Source organism: Magallana gigas, chromosome 4 (genome assembly GCF_963853765.1).
Source record: "Magallana gigas chromosome 4, xbMagGiga1.1, whole genome shotgun sequence".
Taxonomy (NCBI): domain Eukaryota; kingdom Metazoa; phylum Mollusca; class Bivalvia; order Ostreida; family Ostreidae; genus Magallana; species Magallana gigas.
Genome location: NC_088856.1, coordinates 54,045,512 through 54,064,056, shown reverse-complemented (window position 1 = coordinate 54,064,056; position 18,545 = coordinate 54,045,512). Strand labels below are relative to the sequence as shown.

The 18,545-nt window shown below is 36.4% G+C and overlaps 1 protein-coding gene across 4 annotated transcripts in view; it reads left to right on the top strand.

Moving 5' to 3' along the window:
* LOC105323822 (mucin-4) overlaps window positions 1-18,545 on the top strand; it is a 69,834-nt gene that overhangs the window by 19,427 nt on the left and 31,862 nt on the right. For all 4 annotated transcript variants that reach the window (XM_066082999.1, XM_066082998.1, XM_066082997.1 and 1 more), the window contains 10 exons: window positions 19-137; window positions 394-558; window positions 823-1,011; window positions 2,605-2,852; window positions 3,373-3,705; window positions 4,210-4,364; window positions 5,205-5,438; window positions 10,168-10,380; window positions 11,962-12,072; window positions 14,585-14,893. In XM_066082999.1, the coding sequence (XP_065939071.1) occupies window positions 19-137; window positions 394-558; window positions 823-1,011; window positions 2,605-2,852; window positions 3,373-3,705; window positions 4,210-4,364; window positions 5,205-5,438; window positions 10,168-10,380; window positions 11,962-12,072; window positions 14,585-14,893 (2,076 nt within the window). The remainder of the gene's footprint in view (window positions 1-18; window positions 138-393; window positions 559-822; window positions 1,012-2,604; window positions 2,853-3,372; window positions 3,706-4,209; window positions 4,365-5,204; window positions 5,439-10,167; window positions 10,381-11,961; window positions 12,073-14,584; window positions 14,894-18,545) is intronic.

The following is an 18,545-nucleotide window of genomic DNA, read 5'->3' as shown; positions in this document are numbered from 1 at the left end:
TCTTGTTTTCTTGCACAGAGATTCGGTTACTGCCTCATACTGGTCATACAAAGCTAGCCAATAGCGATGGCTTCTCCACCTACTTCTTCCCGAAATATGCTGTACCATTCGGAAGTCATCTGTACCCATCGTTTTACGTAAGATGATGCGATAAACTGGAAATTTGAAATGCTTTTCTTTTAAATTGAAACGAATAGACTTTAAAATAGTGGATAAATAATAAGTTACAAACACAAAGACATGACAAAAAACACGGCAGATATTGCAAAATATGTACTTTTACACATGCAAGAGCCATGATAATAAAATCTAAATAAAATTATATCAAATTCAAATCAAACTTAAACACACATTACGGCAGTATGGCAAATACGTTTACGTTCACATTGACAGTTCACGAGGAGTGGTCTACTACTATTTACCACAGTCACTAGTGAAAAAGTTGGTATCGGACAGCGGAAGTCCTTCACGAACCCCGCCAAATTCACCATTGATGCCACATTCCAAGAAAAAGCAGCTTTCGCCCCCTGGTGGTCGAACATGATGATAAGCTCAGGGGTGTGTTTTGTTTGTTTGTTTTTTTAAGTTTAAATGATCTTTGTAAAGAACAGTACCTAAAAATAAAAGATTTTTTTCACGATTAAGTTACGTATGTATATGAAAACAATGTGGGGAACCTGTAGTCTAACCTGCATTGTGTATTCTAGTGTTAACCAAATTAAATGATTATATGAATAAATATTTTGATGCGTGAGAATCTAGTAAAACGGTAATATAAACATTAATATAAACATTGATTTACATGTACGACTTTCTACTTAGGCCAGTGCAGACAATGGAGTATATTACAAAGAATACTCAGCGGATGTGACGTCAGAAAACACCTTCATGGTGGACAAGGCCGCAGAGATTGCTGGGTCTCTCAGCGTTTCCGGATTTTCCCCAAAATACATGATAGTGATCACGTGGTACAAAATGGAACAGAATAAAAGCCCCGCTACTCCTTCCCAGGTATGTAAAATAAAATTTAATGTTAACAAGCAAATGGTCAAATGTCGGACAAAAACAGTATCTCTTTAAATAATGCAAGTCATTATCAGATTAATAGAATCATTCATTATTACGAGTGTGGGATAGTGAAATTCCACCGAGGGGACAAGATTCACGGTCTAGGACGAGGCTATGCCGAGTCCTAGACCATGAATCTTGGCCCCGAGGTGGAATTTCATTTTCCCACACGAGTATATAATGAATGATTATTTTTCTCGCATTATATTACCTTAAAAAATGATGTTTGACAACTTTCTGTTATGACGTTCAAAAGATTACTTTCGGTATATCCCTCCGCGTGCTTCAAATAGTGCAAGTCAAAATGAGGGCATACGACAGTTTTTTAATTAAAAATATGATCAATTGTAATTAATTAAGCAACACAATTACTTAATGGATAATTTCAATGCACCATATTTACATTTCCATTCAGCAGACAACATTTGTTTACGTTTTAAAACGGCGTAGTAATACACAGTGTAAGACAGAAAAATCTCACACTGCTGTCTCACACCGGACAAACCGATCTCACACCGGTGATAATGCGAGAAAAAAGTATTCACATGTACAGCTTACGTCATAAACTGCTATTCGTGTTATACCATTAGCCACTTTTTGCTGCTTGTCATCTTTTAGTTGGTTCTGATAAAGTTTTATTAAACAGCTATTATATTTGGTCGTTTCGTTTATATATCCTGCTAATTGTGTTAAACCATTGTTGTTTTGTGACAATTAATCTATCCCCTAAGTTGTTTGACCATTACCTTATCCTATTGTCTATGTTTTTGTCTTTGTCTATCCTAGGACTATTAATTTTTCGTATTGTCTATTTGTTTTGTCTTTGCTCTACCTAAGGACTATTACTTTATATTATTGTCTATTTGTTTTGTCTTTGTTTACCCTAGGACTATTACTTTATCCTATTGTCTATTTTTATTTTGTTTTTGTCTACCCTAGGACTATTTCTTTATCCTATTGTCTATTTGTTTTGTCTTTGTCTACCCTAGGACTATTAGACAGATCCTACGGGCTGTTGGATCTTTGTTGTATATCAATGCCTTTTCATCCTTGCTCTATCATTTTGGCTGCTCGAAATACATTGTTATCCTATTGGATTTTTGAATCATGTTCTATCCTATTTGCTTTATGATCTATCCTAACAGCTTTTTAAATCGTGTTTTATCATATTGGTATTTGGCACTTTTCATCTCAATGATTGTTTCTATCATAGCATATTTATTGTACGACTCACTATCTGTACTATTGGCTCATGTTAAATCCAAGTGGCCTTCTCCAGCTCTACCCCATTTACTCGCTGCTGCTCTATCCCATTGGCTTTCTCCTGTTATATTCCATTGGTTCTCTTCATATTCTTTCCCATTGGTTCTCTCCTGGTCTATCCCATTGGCTCTCTCCTTCTGCTCAACCCCATTGGCTCTCTCCTGCACTTTCCCATGAGCTCTTTCCTGTTCGGTTCTGCCTTTTAGTGCCTGGATTTGTTTAATCCTTAAAGGATTGTTTTTTCTATCCTTTACTTTGTTTTTTATTCTGCAGACTGTCACCTTCCAGTTAATCCTGGTCACAGACTTTCTGCACACTCTCGTCAAGGTGGCGTACGAGGACAGGGAGATGAAGTGGGACGTCCTGAACTCCGTGGGTAACTACCCGGTCAGGATTGGGCTTCTGAAACAGGGGGCAACAAGTGAGGAGTACCCCTACTCATACCTTGACCTTCTAAGCAATGCGGCCAACAAATCGAAAATAGAGAGAATCGATGAAGTGACTTTTACTAACCCTACAAGGTATACAGGCTTGTTGAGACAAAAGGTTAGGAGCGCTGGATGACGCTGGTCACTTTTAGGCCATATTTAGTTCTATAGAAGAGTTACATATAAAGATATTGATAAAGTTATTTAAAACAAAAACATTTTTGAAAATTATCTCAACATAATGGTCGTACTTGCTAGGTAATTTGTTGTCTATCTAGCCTCCTCAATAGTTATTAGTAAACGGTTAGTCTGACAATTAAACTTAGTACGTCAATAGTATTTAATTCTCATTATGAATAACATAAGTTAAAGAATGGTAAAATGATAAATTGGGATATGTTTTAAAGATACAGTATTTATATCAAAAATATTCAAATGTTATTCCTGCTTTTAACATGCCATTTTGAAAAAAAAACTCTAGTATAAGCAAGGTCAGATTCTTTTTTTAAATCCACTTAGATCACAAAAAGTTAAGACCAGGGGTTATCTTTTTAAGCGGGTAAAAAACGATTTTTTAAGTCAATTACCCGCCGACCAATTTATTTGTCTGCAGTATCGGCCGTTCCTTCTACCGTCTCTCGGAGACTTCTCCAATCTCACATCCTGGTATCCAATGCTTAAACTGGATAACATCTGACGACGCTGATACCAGCAATCCTGTGGTGACATCAGAAGTGACGCAATGTCCTCCCAGCCTGTTGCAGAAGACGGACTCGCTCGTACAGTACACAAAGGCGGAAATTCCCTCTAGTGTAGAATGCTATGGTAAGCGGAGCGCCCTATCTACAACATTTACTGATCCACGCACGATGCGATGCTGCTTCGACAAGGCAAACAAAGGGTTGATTCTGGATCATGTGTTGGCCAATGGCTTTAACACGTACATGTGAGTAGAAAATGTTTACTTCCAATAGTTGGTTGTCATCTTATGTAATGTAATCTTTGAATTTTTCAATACTTCACATGACAATTTTGGTATGTTTGATTGTCCAGATCGTTTTTAGTTACAGCAAAGAATATTCAATAGAAAGAAACTTTTTACTGCTTTCTTGCGTTATATTAATAAAAAAATTATAATAATTATAATTTTTATTGTAATTATTGTTCTCTCAATCGAATAACCTCATTGAAGTGAGTTTGATTGCGTTGTTTGTAGGATTTTTTTTTGGGTTTTGTTTTGTTTCGTATTTAGCTTATGGCCTTTTTTTTGTCTATATGAAGCCATTAAAACTCATTACATTACAGTGATTAGAAATAAGAAAATAGTTTGGACGCATTAAGCGGATGTAACGCAATCACTGTTACGTCACTTCATGGAGAAGTATAACTTTTTCGAGAAAAAAATCATAAAGACAGCAAAATTTTACATGTTTATACCTGTTGTTTGCAGGCGACACTCTGGACAAGACCAAGAGAAGGTTCACGAGGCCTACGAATGGTGCTGTAACGCTAGCAACGGGTACGCCTCAAGAGCTGACGTGTGCCAGAATTTCCTCAGTCGCCGACCAGTGTGTACATCCGACGATTTTATCGCGAGCGGAGCAGGTACAGTTCAAAATGTGCACGTGTGTATCCAATATCATGCATGTGTTAGAGGTGTAAAGTAGAGAAACTCAGCAACATGTTATCCCAACGTGAATTCTTCTAATGATTTAGAAATATATATCCTATAGAAAAACCCACACTTTAGAAATTTATTGTTCCTTGGCCGTCATCCTTGGGGGAAAACCCATACTAGATTTTCCCCTGTACATTTGTACTTTATAGATTTTCCCCTGTACCTTTGTACTTTGTCGTGTGACGTTAAGTCCGTCTCCATTGTGTAGTTTGATTGCTCAAGGCAGGGGCAACCCAAACATGAGGAGTATATTAGATTTAAATACAGGATACCCAAATATCAATTTTGTTGGCAAAAAGAAGGGGAAAGTTATTTTTCCCCTTTTGACCTTAAGTGGACCCTGCAATAGGAAACAACTTGTGCAAAATGTGGATTTGACTTTATTGTTACATTGTAATTGATAACATCGACCAACTTACTTATATGAATCGATTATGCGCGAATTTAGAAAGGGAAGGGGTCGAGGAAAGGAAAGTGGAAAGACGGCCTTATTAAACTCGCGCATAAAATTTCCAAAAATGTTCCTCGAAACCCCCCCCCCCCCCCCCACCCCGGAATATTTTCTGGACCCGCGCATGTCGATTTATTACACAAAATTTTCAGCTCTCTCTCTCTCTCTCTCTCTCTCTCTCTCTCTCTCTCTCTCTCTCTCTCTCTCTCTCTCTTTACACACGCAAACTACTTTTTTACCGAAATAAAACAAGAGATGATGAAATAATTTATAAAGTTTCTTACATGTGTGATGATATTGTTATATCGACCGCTAGGTGGAGCTCTCGGAGACCCACATCTGACGACCCTAGACGGTTTGTCCTTCACCTTTAACGGGCACGGAGAGTTCATTCTTCTGAACGCATCGGACGTGCAAGTTCAAGGTCGATTTACGCCATTTATGAAGGATGGAAAGAAACAACCTGCCACCTATATCAGTTCAATTGTCGGAGAGCAGACCGGTTCTGATAAAGTGGAGATCCGACTAAATACCACAAAAGATGGCGCAGGTTTGTTATAATTGATCTTTGCCTGCTACATGTATCAACTGTGCACAACTTTTTGGGTGTTTCCGACAACCGAATCATCTTCCTGTCGGAAGGACCCGAGAAGTTTAAATTGCGAATGCTAGAAAATTATAATTATTTCTCAAATTTTATCCAACTTTTGGTATTGTGTTTTTCATTGATTTTACTTTTGATTTTCTTTTTTTATGTGGGTTTACTTGGGTACATCGTTTCTGTAAACATATAACAGTGCTAATGTATGATAGTTCGGTTAAATACAGATTGCTTTTTCATTATGTAAAAAGGATTGTTTAATTAAGAGTAATGATTAAAAAACGAGATTCTAAGAATAGCAAATAAGAATATATTTTAGCTCACCTGAGCTGAAAGATCAGGTGAGCTTTTCTGATCGCATTTTGTCCGTCGTCTGTCTGTCCGCCCGTCCGTCTGTCCGTCTGTAAACTTTTTACATTTTGAACTTCTTCTGTAAAACCGCTTGGCCAATTTTAACCAAATTTAGCACAAAGCATCCTTATGGTAATGCAAATATAAATTGCAGAAATGAAAGACATATCTTTATTCAAAGCGGAGAAAACCTCGAAACTGTAGAAAAAGGGGGTGCATTTTTAAAAATCTTCTTCTGAAGAACTTCTTAGTCAAATTCAACGCAATTTAACATAAATAATCCTTATGAAAAGGAAAATATAAATTGCAAAAATTAAGGGCTATCCTTTTTCCGAATTCGAGTTATTTCGCAAAAAAAATTGAAGGGGTGGGCTTCGATCAGTTTATAACTTCGGCGTCGATATTCCATATCTCAAAACCCTCTTTGAAGCGGCCATTTTGAACGTATGGGGAATGGGTCAATCTGACAAAGATGAATTTGGTTGTTGTGGAACAGTTTGCGTGCGAAAGGAATATTTGAAATAGGCAAGATACATTAATGCCGATTTTGTGATGTAAACTGAGATTAAATATTCCAATGCGTTGACATTTTCACCTGTGACGGTGGTTTTATCTTGTTTTGATTTTCGTTTCGTTTTCATGAATTACGGTTTGTAACTTAGGGGAACTATCGCCTGTATTTTGTAAGTTTTACGTATCAATCAAACATAAACATCGGTAAATAAGACAGCTGGCTGTTACTTGCAGAAAATAAGATACAATAACAGGTACGGTACTTTAACAACTAAAATACAAATTCTGAGGTAATACGGTATGGTTTTGGCTTAATAGTTGATTACTGCATTGTGTTTTAGGCTAGTTGTCAGTATTTTCTCTAATCTATTCAGTCTAAACGGAGATTAATTTTACTGATGGAAATACTAAGTGTGTGTACATGTAGCAGAGACATAAATAATTGTTAGCTCACCTGAGGTGAAATATACAGAGAAATATCTTTAAAAAATATTCTTCTCAAAAATCAATTGGCCAGAAAAGCTGTAACTTGTGTGGAAGCATCCTCAAAAAGGTGTAGATTCAAGCTTGTCCAAACCGTGATCCCCGGGGGTACGGTGGGGCCCCAATGGGGGGGTCAAATTTGTTGATGCATATGTATGGAGAAAAATCATTAAAAATCTTCTTCTCAAAAGCCAGTTAGCCAGAAAACCTGTAACTTGTGTAGTGTAGTGAAGATTCAAATTTTTTCAAATCATGATCCCCAGGGGTAAGGTGGGGCCACAATGGGGGGTCAAAATTTTTACAAAGGAATGCATAGAGAAAAATCTTCTCATCAAAAACCAGTGGGCCAGAACTTGTTTGGAAGCATACTCAGGTAGTGTAGATTTAAATCTTTTCAAACCATGATCCCGGGGTAGGGTGCGGCCACAGTGGGTGGGTCAAATTTTACACAGGAATACATAGCGAAAAGTCTTTTAAAAATATCTTCTCAAAAACCAATTGGCCAGAAAAGCTGTAACTTGTGTGGAAGCATCCTTAGGTACATGTAGTGTTGATTCATTCTAGTTTGTTCAAGCCATGATTTCAGGGGGTAGGATGGGGCCACCATAGGGGGTCAAATTATGTTGGTGCGTGTAATTCGGTACGATCTCAACGTACATGTAATGGTTGGGTAATGCAACATGTTCTATTAAGATGCTCAGCAATTTCAATCTAAACGGAGATTATTCTCGCTGCAAGAAATATATAACTTAAGTATATATATGATGAAAAATAAATTGAGTTTTTTCTTTGTTTTAGTGCAGTTTTCTCTTGTTTTAATTGTTTACAAGTTCCTATCATTTTACTAGCCTGAGAGATAAGCTTCGAGTTATAAGCAAGATACAGAGCTTTGCGCACAATGCTTCTATATGTTTGTACACAAAGCTGAGGTCATGCTTTAGTTTGTTTATATTTTAAATGCAGCTATGCTGAATAGGAAATACCAAGTTTAAAAATATTAAGTTGAATGTGAACAAAAACATGACTCAAAATAAGCTATGTATCTTGCTTATAATTCTACGATTGACGCTGAAATTTTGGTTGATCGATAGAAATGTCTTGCTAAAGGATGATATGCTGTAACTACTCTCTGGTGCCCCTTCTTCAACGATGAATTGCATAAAATCTGCACAAGTTTTTGATAGTTTTTCGAACACAAGTAAATGAAAACGACGCCTTTCAAACAGTTTCCATACTCCTGACATATTATTATTATGAGGATAAAAGTATTATCGGTGTTCTTAAAAAATTATTGCAACGGAAAATCATCTTCGTTTGTACATATTTGTTGTTTTTTAATAAAGATGAAAATAATGGACGGGCCTTGGTACAATAGAGCGACATGCCTGCCAATTCATTAATTTGAATTATAGCTCTTTAACATATGTGACAACATTTTTCAGTTAAGTTTATTCTTCAGTCTGCAACAAATAAATACTTATGTAATTGCAATTTAATCAACTCTGCTTCATGCTTTTTCTGTGGACAGTTAACAGAAACAATAAACCATTTATTTTCTGAATGCTACCTCATAAAAGAACTTTGGGACAAAATTAAACACTGGTTTGATGATTTACGGTTAAACGTGAATTTTGATGATAAATCTATTCTGTTTGGTAAATATCTGAACAGTGATATACATCGCTTTGAAAATCTATTAATCTTGATAGTAAAACAATATATAAATGCCTGTAAATTTAGTTTCTCTAAACAATTAAACGTAGAGGCACTGAAACATACCATTATTAACAGACTTTATGTTGAAAAATATATCCTTCTAAAAAACTGCAAATACCAAGAGTATAATAACTATTGGTCAAACATCTTCCAAAAGCTAGAATCATAGATAATTGCTTTCATCTGCTTCTATTTTTGTACCTCTCCCCTACCCCCTGCTTTATTTTTTTTCTCTATTTTTTCCCTCCTCCCCATGGGTGATTGAATCAAAATCATATGCTGGTAAATCCTGATTTATGGAAACACACTTTGTTATATGTGCATGTGTATTATGTTTGTGTCTATGCCAATGTACATGTCATACATGCATGTATTTAAGTATGTACAAGAATACAAGAGCAAGATTAATTTATAGTAAGTCAGTGAATTTTCTTTTTAAACTTATAGATAAATCACCCAATTTCTACCCCTCCCTCATCCCCTCGCCCCCAATATATACCCCAAAAAATAACAACTTTCATGACAATACTAAAATTATATTGGTGATAATGTACATTTGTGTATATACATCTGTAAAATCATATTATATCAGAGAAATGTATTAACAAAATTTATTATACCAGTAAGTGTTATATGTATTATATCACTTGTATCTGCTCTTTATTTTGTGAAAGTTGTATTTAAATAAAAAAAAAAGTTTATTCTTCAGTCAAGTGAGTAAGGATATGAAACGTCATTCGAAATGAATTCATGCCTGTAAATGACAATCGTCTATAATGGAGAAGGCCAATTAAATTTTTCAATGTTTTTGATTTGAGGAATTGAGCGCATTCATTCTGGTGCATTAAGGTACACTTTTCTTTTTTCACATATAGGATTTTTTAAAATGCAATAACTAGTAAGTAGTGGAGGGAGAAAATGTACCTTTATGCTCTTAGGTGTTTTAATCGTTTTTTAAAGTAATTGGGGGGGGGGGATAAAATAGAGGGAACTGGAAATTAACCGTGAACACCAACTGAAAATTTAGTTATTTATATATTTATATTGCATATCATCTTCTTTTCGGTAAAAATTGTATTCCATAAAGGTAAATATGTCAAAGATTAAGTATATGCAAAAATAAGTGATAATTCGGATATTTATTTTTGGTTAATCTACCGAGGGGCCACTTAGTACAATATCCTTTGAACGCCCATATAAAGCCAGTTTTGCTCATGTGAGCGATGTGGCCCATTGGGCCTCTTGTAACTATATAACATCATATCTATTTCTTGGTTTTTCCTTGTACGCCTTTCCTAAATTCAGAATGTAGCAACATGTACCTATAAGTATTCAGTTTTAGATTTAAACTTCTGCAAAGGTATATCGACTCTATAAAAAAATCAATATTTACCTCATGTTATATTTATAGCTCATCAATCAGCAGTTTATATAACAGGAAAACAACTCCGTTTTTTTCCAGGAATGAAATAAACTGCAGATGTACATGTATATATAACATATAACACTTTCATTAGGTATTATGTACATACAAATATACTACATTTACGTTTAAATAACATTAATTAAAAAAGCAATTCATTTAGTTGTTTTATGTGGGTTTTTTATTTTAAAGAGATCTTAAAGAACGGAGTAGTGCTGGATTCCCTGGATCTGACGAATGATCAGGACTGGACCAAGGTGTCCGTCAGTAAGAGTACGGACGCCTCGTCCGTCCACACCTGGAAGATGATCTTCAGTAATGGGCTGACGGCAGGCGTTCAACTCAAGAACGAAATGTTCCAGCTGGTCATTGAATCGGCCGCCCTGTACAAGAACAACTTCCAAGGTAAATCTTTGTTCAAGAGATGCACTATACTTTGAAATCATTTAATTTCACGGGGACCGATTTTCGTGGATTGTGGGTTTTTTGTTTATTTGTGGGTATGCAATTTCGTGGATGCGTCAGTTTTCAGTTTTAGTAAGAAAGATATGTTATCGTTGATGATGTAAACTCGTGGGGGAAGGCTACCCACGAATACCACGAAAATTGAGCCACTGTCCTTTACAAAAATTTAGATTATCGAGAATCAAAATTTGTAAAGGACCACTGTACAACTCGATCGACACTCGGCTGTACTATAACACAATCAACACTCCGATGGTAGCCCTCAATTTGGTTAAAGTAACCGAGGAAAGTCCGATCAGCGTTTCAACATTTATTAAGGACCTGACTAATTTTGATACAGATCGGTGATATCGGGACGGCTGTTCGATTCCGACTAATGTACAAAAGAATTTCAACAGTATATTAAACAAAATATGTATCGTGTAAAACGATAAATGAATAATAGCTTAGACCATGACACCTGAGTTAATCCCTAAGTAAATTACCTAGCCAATTAGTTCCCTTTGAAGTGTATGATGCCTGTAAATGCTTTTAGCAAAATAAAGATAAGATGTGGGGAAATTCAATTATCTAAAACTCTAAGACATTTGACGTTTTTACTATCATGAATTTAGATAAACGAGTAAATGAGATTAACCAACATTTGAACCTAACAAAAGCTTTTTCCGAACAATATAGCCATATTCAAACCCTGAGAAAGTACATGTATTTTGATTAAAATCGCGCTAAAATTTAGAAGAAAAATAAAATAAACAGAAGTAAAATATTTGACACGATACCACAATGAACTTTGATGATTCCACAGTATTATATACATTAAATGGCCGGCCAAATACTTGAACGAGGGCATCATCTAAAGTGAAGCTATGTTCAGTTGAAAGATAAAATGATACTGTATATAAATTTAATCAGCTACCCTTACCAGTAGTTAAGCCGTTTGTACGGTTCATTTCAATATTATAGTGTTGGAGAATATTGTAGTAGAGTTATTAAGCGTTTGGTTTCTGTAATTTATAGAAAAACTTGAAACCTGAAATATACAGTAAGAGTAAGACTTAAAATAATCATAAATATATTGTTCTTGTGTAGTTTATTTTTATTTTAAATCAACCACAAATTGGTCACAAATTTAGGTTAAAAAAAATAACGGTGAAAACAAATCCCGTATATGTTTAGGTTTTGGGAGTTTCAATACAAACATTGCTTTAAAAAAATAATTAATGTTAAAAAGGATTTATCCGCGTACCTAATTGAGCCATTTTAAATAAAAGTATTATTGTCAAAAGCGGTTGATCCGAAGAAATTTTAGCGTACGACTTTTAGTTCATTTTACTCTAAGATATATGATATTTTAAACCGACATTTAAATGGTTTTTTATTTTAGATCTTCAACTATAGCAAGAGTCTTCAAGCAAATTATCAAAAAATTAAAGGAATACTATGAGAGCATGAAATTAAACATCTTTTTCTCAGAAAGTTGGTTGATGAATGTCACAATAAAGATGGTAACTTTTATTTCAGGATTATTGGGCAACTTTAATGATAACCCTGCCGATGACTTTACAGCTCCCAACGGAAGTGTGACGAACTCTACCTCCAACGAGGAGGCCATCTACAACTATGGAAAAGTTTGTAAGTGTTAGAACCTATATATGAGTATCATTAGTTAGAGGGGCGTCTCTTGTTGAAATTGATATGCAATATATGTAGGCCCCATTTGTTAGGTACATGAGAATCAGAAGTAAAATGCGAAACCTGCGGTTATGACTCTTGTGTTGACTTTACACAGTGAAATTGCAAGTTACAGACAAGGGGTAAAATAACACGAAAAGTAGGTGGATGGGACATTGTAAACTATACACCGGTAAGTTATTGACATGTGATGGTGCAACATGCACGCGGTACGGAAGGTCAACCCTTTGCAGTAAAAATCGTGCCTCGTGTTTATAGTCTATTTTATAGTATAGGTACTTGTAATCAAATATAAAATCTTCATGTTTATTGATTTTAAACTTTATCTTCACTAGTTGGTGGATAAAATGAGTTTAGAAATAAAAGTGAAAGGCTCTCTTGCTTGTCAGAAATTAACGGAGACAGCCGAGCGTCTGGTTGAACGAGACTAGACTAGAGTTCGATATCAATAGTGCCTGGATCCATAAGATTTTTAGAACTGTTTTGATTACTGATACAAAGTTTGAAATCTATCTTTAAATATTACACAACATGATTCATATAGGGTTTCTCGAAATTCTTGTCGGAAAAGTCTAAAATTCATATAATAAAAAAAGTGCGTAATTCAAATGTAGACAAGAAACTAATTGCCAGATAAGTTGATTTTAAAATAAATGATAATCGAAAAAATCAACTCCCGTCAGTACTTCAGTACTTTGATTATCTTAGGGGAGTTTTAATGAAAGAGTCAGACGACACTAGTCTTAACCGTGAACTTTGACGCCACAATTAGGGGAAATCTGGTGAAATTACCAAAATCCTATCAAAATATTGCAAAGATGAAGAATGAGAACATTTCTTCAGATACTATAAACAGTTGTAACTTGCACTTATTCGGTTGAATGCTCACATTTATTTTAATCACTATAATTACGGTAATTTCCTGGAACGTACACGTAGCATCGCCTTTTTTTAAAGTGGGGTTGGTGGGTGGATGGCAGCCTCATCCCAAAAAATTTTACAGGCAAAAAAAAAAAATCATGAAAATTCTAATCCTTCAGGTCTTAAGCAGTTCAATGGTTTCCATTTATTACATGATCCAAGTCCCAAAGGGGGGGGGGGGGGAGAATTCCATGTTCTTTTAATATGATAAGCACATATTTTAAGCGTAAACCCCAAAAAAAAATTAATTTAATTTTTTATAAAAGGTGGAGGGGGCAAATCCATGATAAGTCGATTTTCTATGTGTTAATTGAAAAAAAGATTAAATATTATTTTTTAACATGGGGGGGGGGGGTCAGGATGCTCTAAAATGATTCAATTTTTCTATGTAAGTTTAAGGAAAAAGAGTCTACGGCAAAAAAAGGGGATGAACCAACGTTACAATCTTTTTAAAAGAGGAGATACAGTGCAAAGAACACTTATATTGAAATCTTTATTATTCAACAACATTGTATCTGAGATTAAACTATTGTTTTACTTATAAATAAGTAAATTATAACAAATCTTATAAACTATGAATAATGAATATTTACTGGAAAATAGGTATGTTTTATTTTATTTTGCAATCAAATTTATTTACGTTGTTAATTTTATTTTTATTGATTTATCATAATTCATTGTTTGATCACTTGCTGTGCTCGCCCCAACGGTCGCACCCTAAAACATTATTTTCAACCACGTGTAGAGTGGTTGAGCACGAACGATAACTCTGTTATGAATATCATCGTTTAATTTAAATACAGTTAGATGATGAAAAAAGACAGACCTCTTAATAGATTTTCGTGAAGGACACGATATGTAAAACGACCAGTTCTTATGAATTTTGAGAATATTATACGAACACTTAATATACTTCCACTCGAATTTTCACATGAACTGAACAAATCTCGGGGAAGTCTCGTGAACTATCATACGAGCACCTCTTGATTTATTTCATACTTAGCAACGAGATGAAAGCATTCGCAGGGGTAGAGCGACACAATTTGTAGCTGTAAAAACTCTCTCCGGGTTTTTTTATGGGACGTTTTCTGGAGATCTCAAAAAAAAGAAGAGAAAGGGCTAGTTACATTGTTGTAGCTACACCCTTTGGGATTTAGAGCTATAAAAACGATGATCATGTCATAAATCAAAACATGTTGATAATGCGTAAACAACAAAGCAACTGCTGATATTTCCTTACGAGTGTGAAGGGGCCAATCGATATCGGCCATGAATTATTCACGATAAAGGCAGAAGTCCTAGAAGCTGGTCCATGGTCAGAAAGGATATGGGAAACTGAGGGAAGGATTCTTAGGTGTCGGGAAGGACCTGAAATACGCTATCATACAATTAAAATGATCATAACTGATCGCGTACATTCTTGTCACTCCGTGCATAAATCATGCATACGTCAGCCAGAGGACAATTCAAGCAAATAAATTCAAGAAGTTAATTAATTCTTCTCCAAAAATGTTTCATTCTCTTTTAACAGGGCAGAATTCAGAGGCTACATCGTTATTTACTTATGATGGAAAGACGACGGGTGATAACGATAATTGGGGAAGCCATGTTGATGCAGATTATCAGCCTGTATTTTTCAATCCTAATTTAACTGCGATGTTCACCGACGACTCTAAAAGAACCACGGCAATCAGTACATGTAACAACGGGGCAACCACGGACGATAACCCCACACTGCGGCGGGAGTGCTACTTTGACTTCAAGGTGACAGACAACGCGGATTTAGCGTCGGCGACCTCAGATACCAAGGCCGCTCTAGATGAAACCAAGTCAACGCTTGGTAATTATTTATTGTTTTGTTTTTACTTAATCAGTATTTTATTTTCTTATAATTGCGAAAAGTTTAGATATCTTAATCAGAACGAAATTCTTGGAGGAGGGGGGTGTTGAATACAATGGAGGCAGCCATGTTAGTTTCTAATTTATTGACATACACATAAAAGACAAAACCAAAGACGGATAACTTCCGGATTTCAAATAGAAAAAGATTGAGTATGTGACATCCCTCTCTTTCCATCAAAAGCAAAATATTATGCATTTGTAATGAAAAATTGACTAGAGATTACGCAAGACTAGATTTTCATGCAAAAACAAAATACATAATTTCTAAACTCTAAATTACAGTTTTTTAATTGTTTTTGTTAATTTTTCAATGTAATAGCTATTTAACGCAACACAATGAGTCATTCAATATAGTCACTGAATTTTGCTGGTGGTCTGACGGTCCTGCCTGAGCGCGTGGTTTGGGGTTGAACTGGAACAGGTGCGTTGTTTGGTTCAGCAGTGATGTTTGCATCTTTTTCATTACTGTGGTCCAAACGGTCCTGTAACTATCACGCAAATCTTCAGGATTCACACAATTTCGCATGCCATCATTTCGCGGTGGATTCTCAGCACGGTAGTTGGTTGCGCGAAGGTGTCTTCGGTTCCTACGCAATTTCCTTCCATCTGACGACTGAACAACGTAGGATCTAGGTGATGCATGCTGTTCAATGACTTGACCAGGTTTCCATTTTCCCTCTGTGTACAGAAATACTGCGTCTCCTGCCTTAAGCGGTTCCAATCCAGGTCCTGCATGTTTGTCAAATTGGATTTTATTATTCAGTTGGCGAGATTTTAATTTGGCTGCGATTTCTTTGGCATCTAATCCAAGAGGTTTTAGCAAGGGCGCAGAGGTTGGAAGTGATGTTTTAAGTCGGCGGTTGAGAAAAAGTTGTGCTGGTGATAATCCGATGTCTAGCGGTGTGTTTCGGTAGTCCAAGAGTGCCTTGAACAGGTCTTTAGATTTCATGATGAGCCTTTTGACTGTTTGTACAGTTCGTTCTGCCTGGCCATTTGATTGAGCGTAGTGTGGACTGCTGGTTACATGTTTAAATTCGAACTCAGACGAAAAGTCTTTGAAATCCGCAGAGGAAAACTGGGGTCCATTGTCGGTAATCATTTCATCGATGAGTCCGTATTTTGAAAGCAGCTCTTTTAAGCAGTTGACAGTTGTTTTGCTTGACAGGTTTTCTAGTTTTATTACTTCGGGCCATTTGGAAAAGTAATCAACGACTAGTAGGTAATGGTGTTTCTCGTGTTCAAATAGGTCTGCAGCTAGTTTCGACCAGAGCCGATCTGGTATCTCTGGCATTAGCATTGGTTCCTTTGCATTGATGTTTTGATGTTGTGCACATAGTCCACATGACCTAACTCGGTTCTCGACATCTGTTGACATGCCAATCCAAAAGAGAACTTCACGGGCACGTGCTTTGCACTTGACTATCCCAAGATGCGATTCATGAATCTTGTCCAGCATTGAGTTCTGTAGTGCTCTGGGTACAATGAGTTTGCTTGACTTGTAGAGAAGTCCGTCCATGACAGATAGCTCATCTCTGAAGGTCCAATAAGGTCGCAAGTTATAGGAAACATTGCTTTTTTCTTCAGGCCATCCATCCAATATGGCGTCTTGTAGTTCCTGTAGGTGTTCATCATTTGCGGTTTCTTTCTGGAACTTCTCGTACATCTCTTGTGAAATTGGTAAATGAGAAATGAGGTGGATCTCATTGACATTGATATCAGGAACTAGTATTTCTTTGGTTTCAGGTAGGTATGATCTGCTCAGATGGTCTGCTAAGAACATCTCCTTACCAGGTTTGTACTTGACTTCAAGGTCATATTTTTCTAGTGCAAGTAGGAGTCGTTGAAGTCTTGGAGGTGTTTTGTGAAGAGGTTTGTGGAAAATTGACTGCAATGGTTTGTGGTCAGTCTCTATGAGTACTTCACGTCCATAAACATATTCATGAAATTTGTTGCAACCATACACAATTGCAAGGGTCTCTTTCTCAATTTGAGAGTACCTCTGTTGAGTTGGCGTAAGTGCTCTTGATGCGTAAGCAACTGGTCTCTGATTTTGGATAAGTACTGCGCCTAGTCCTTTTGAGCTAGCATCAACACTAAGTGTAAGAGGTTTGCTCGGGTCATAATACTGAAGAATAGGTGCATTTGTAGCCATATTCTTGAGTTTAAGGAAGCTTGTTTCCTTCTCTTCATCCCAGTGCCATGCTGTGTTCTTCTCCAGCAGTGTTCTTAGGGGTGCACGGACTGTAGACAAGTGAGGCATGAATTTGCTGAGATATTGGATGAATCCCATAAATGTTTGTAGATCTTTCAAGCATGTCGGTTTTACCATGTTGGATACAGCTCTGATTTTTTCTGGATCAGGTTTGACTCCTTTGCTTGTGAGTCTATGGCCAACATATGTGACTTCCGATTTTCTAAATTCACATTTTTCTGCACTGAGTTTGAGATTGTACTCCATTGCTCTCTCTAACACTCTCTTCAATCTTGCGTCATGCTCTTCCTGATTGGATCCCCACACCAGGATGTCATCAATAATGGCTTCTGCTCCCTCGACATCGAAGACCATTTGCGAGATCACTTTCTGGAACACTTCTGGAGCCGATTTGATGCCGAAAGGTAAGCGTGTAAATCTAAAGCGTCCAAATGGAGTGTTAAACGTGCATAATTTTGAGCTTTTCTCATCCAGTCTAAGTTGCCAGAATCCACTAGTGGCATCCAGTTTGGTGAATATTTTGGCATTTGGCATCTGTGAAATAACTTCCTCCACTGTTTTAAGAGGATAGTGTTCACGACAAATTGCTTTATTTAAGTCTCTTGGGTCAATACAAATTCTAATTTTGCCATTCGGTTTAATGACTGTGACCATCGAGTTAAGGTTCTTCCTGTTTCACAATAACTCCCATCTCGGTCATTCGATCCAACTCTGTCTTGACTTTGTCCTTGATTGCAATAGGTATCTTTCTTGGTGGATGTACTACTGGTCGGGACTGTTTTGTCTACACCTATAGTGTGCATGCCAGGCAAGCATCCAAGGCCTTTGAACAAATTTTCATACATGTTGCTATTTACTATGTCTTCCGGTAATGCACTAGGAGTCAAGCTGTAAATGCGTTGCACCATCTTCATTTCTTGACAAGTTTTTGCTCCAAGAATAGCTTGTACATCCTCTCTGACTATATAAAAGTCAACCTGAAAGTCTTGATCTCTGTGGCGGCATGTAAGGGAGGTGATGCCCATAGGTTTAATGAGATGTCCAGAATATGACTTGAGTGGGACATCTTTTCTCCGGATTTTAGGTTCACTGCATGTGGCTTTCAATGTTGCCAAAGACATAACATTGCACTTAGCACCTGTGTCCAACTGAAATTTTACAGGTACATTGTTCACAAGGATTGTCTCTTTCCATTCATCCATAGTCAGAGAGTTTACTTCTTCTATGGTATCGATAAATAGTTCTGATTCACTTTCAGAGTTGGTGTTGTCATCCACGTGGAGTGTGTGGAGTTTATGTGGCTTCGGTTTCATAGGCTTGAATTCCTTGTATGTAGTTGATGACAAACATACTGAGGGAAAGTGATGCTTGTTGTTAC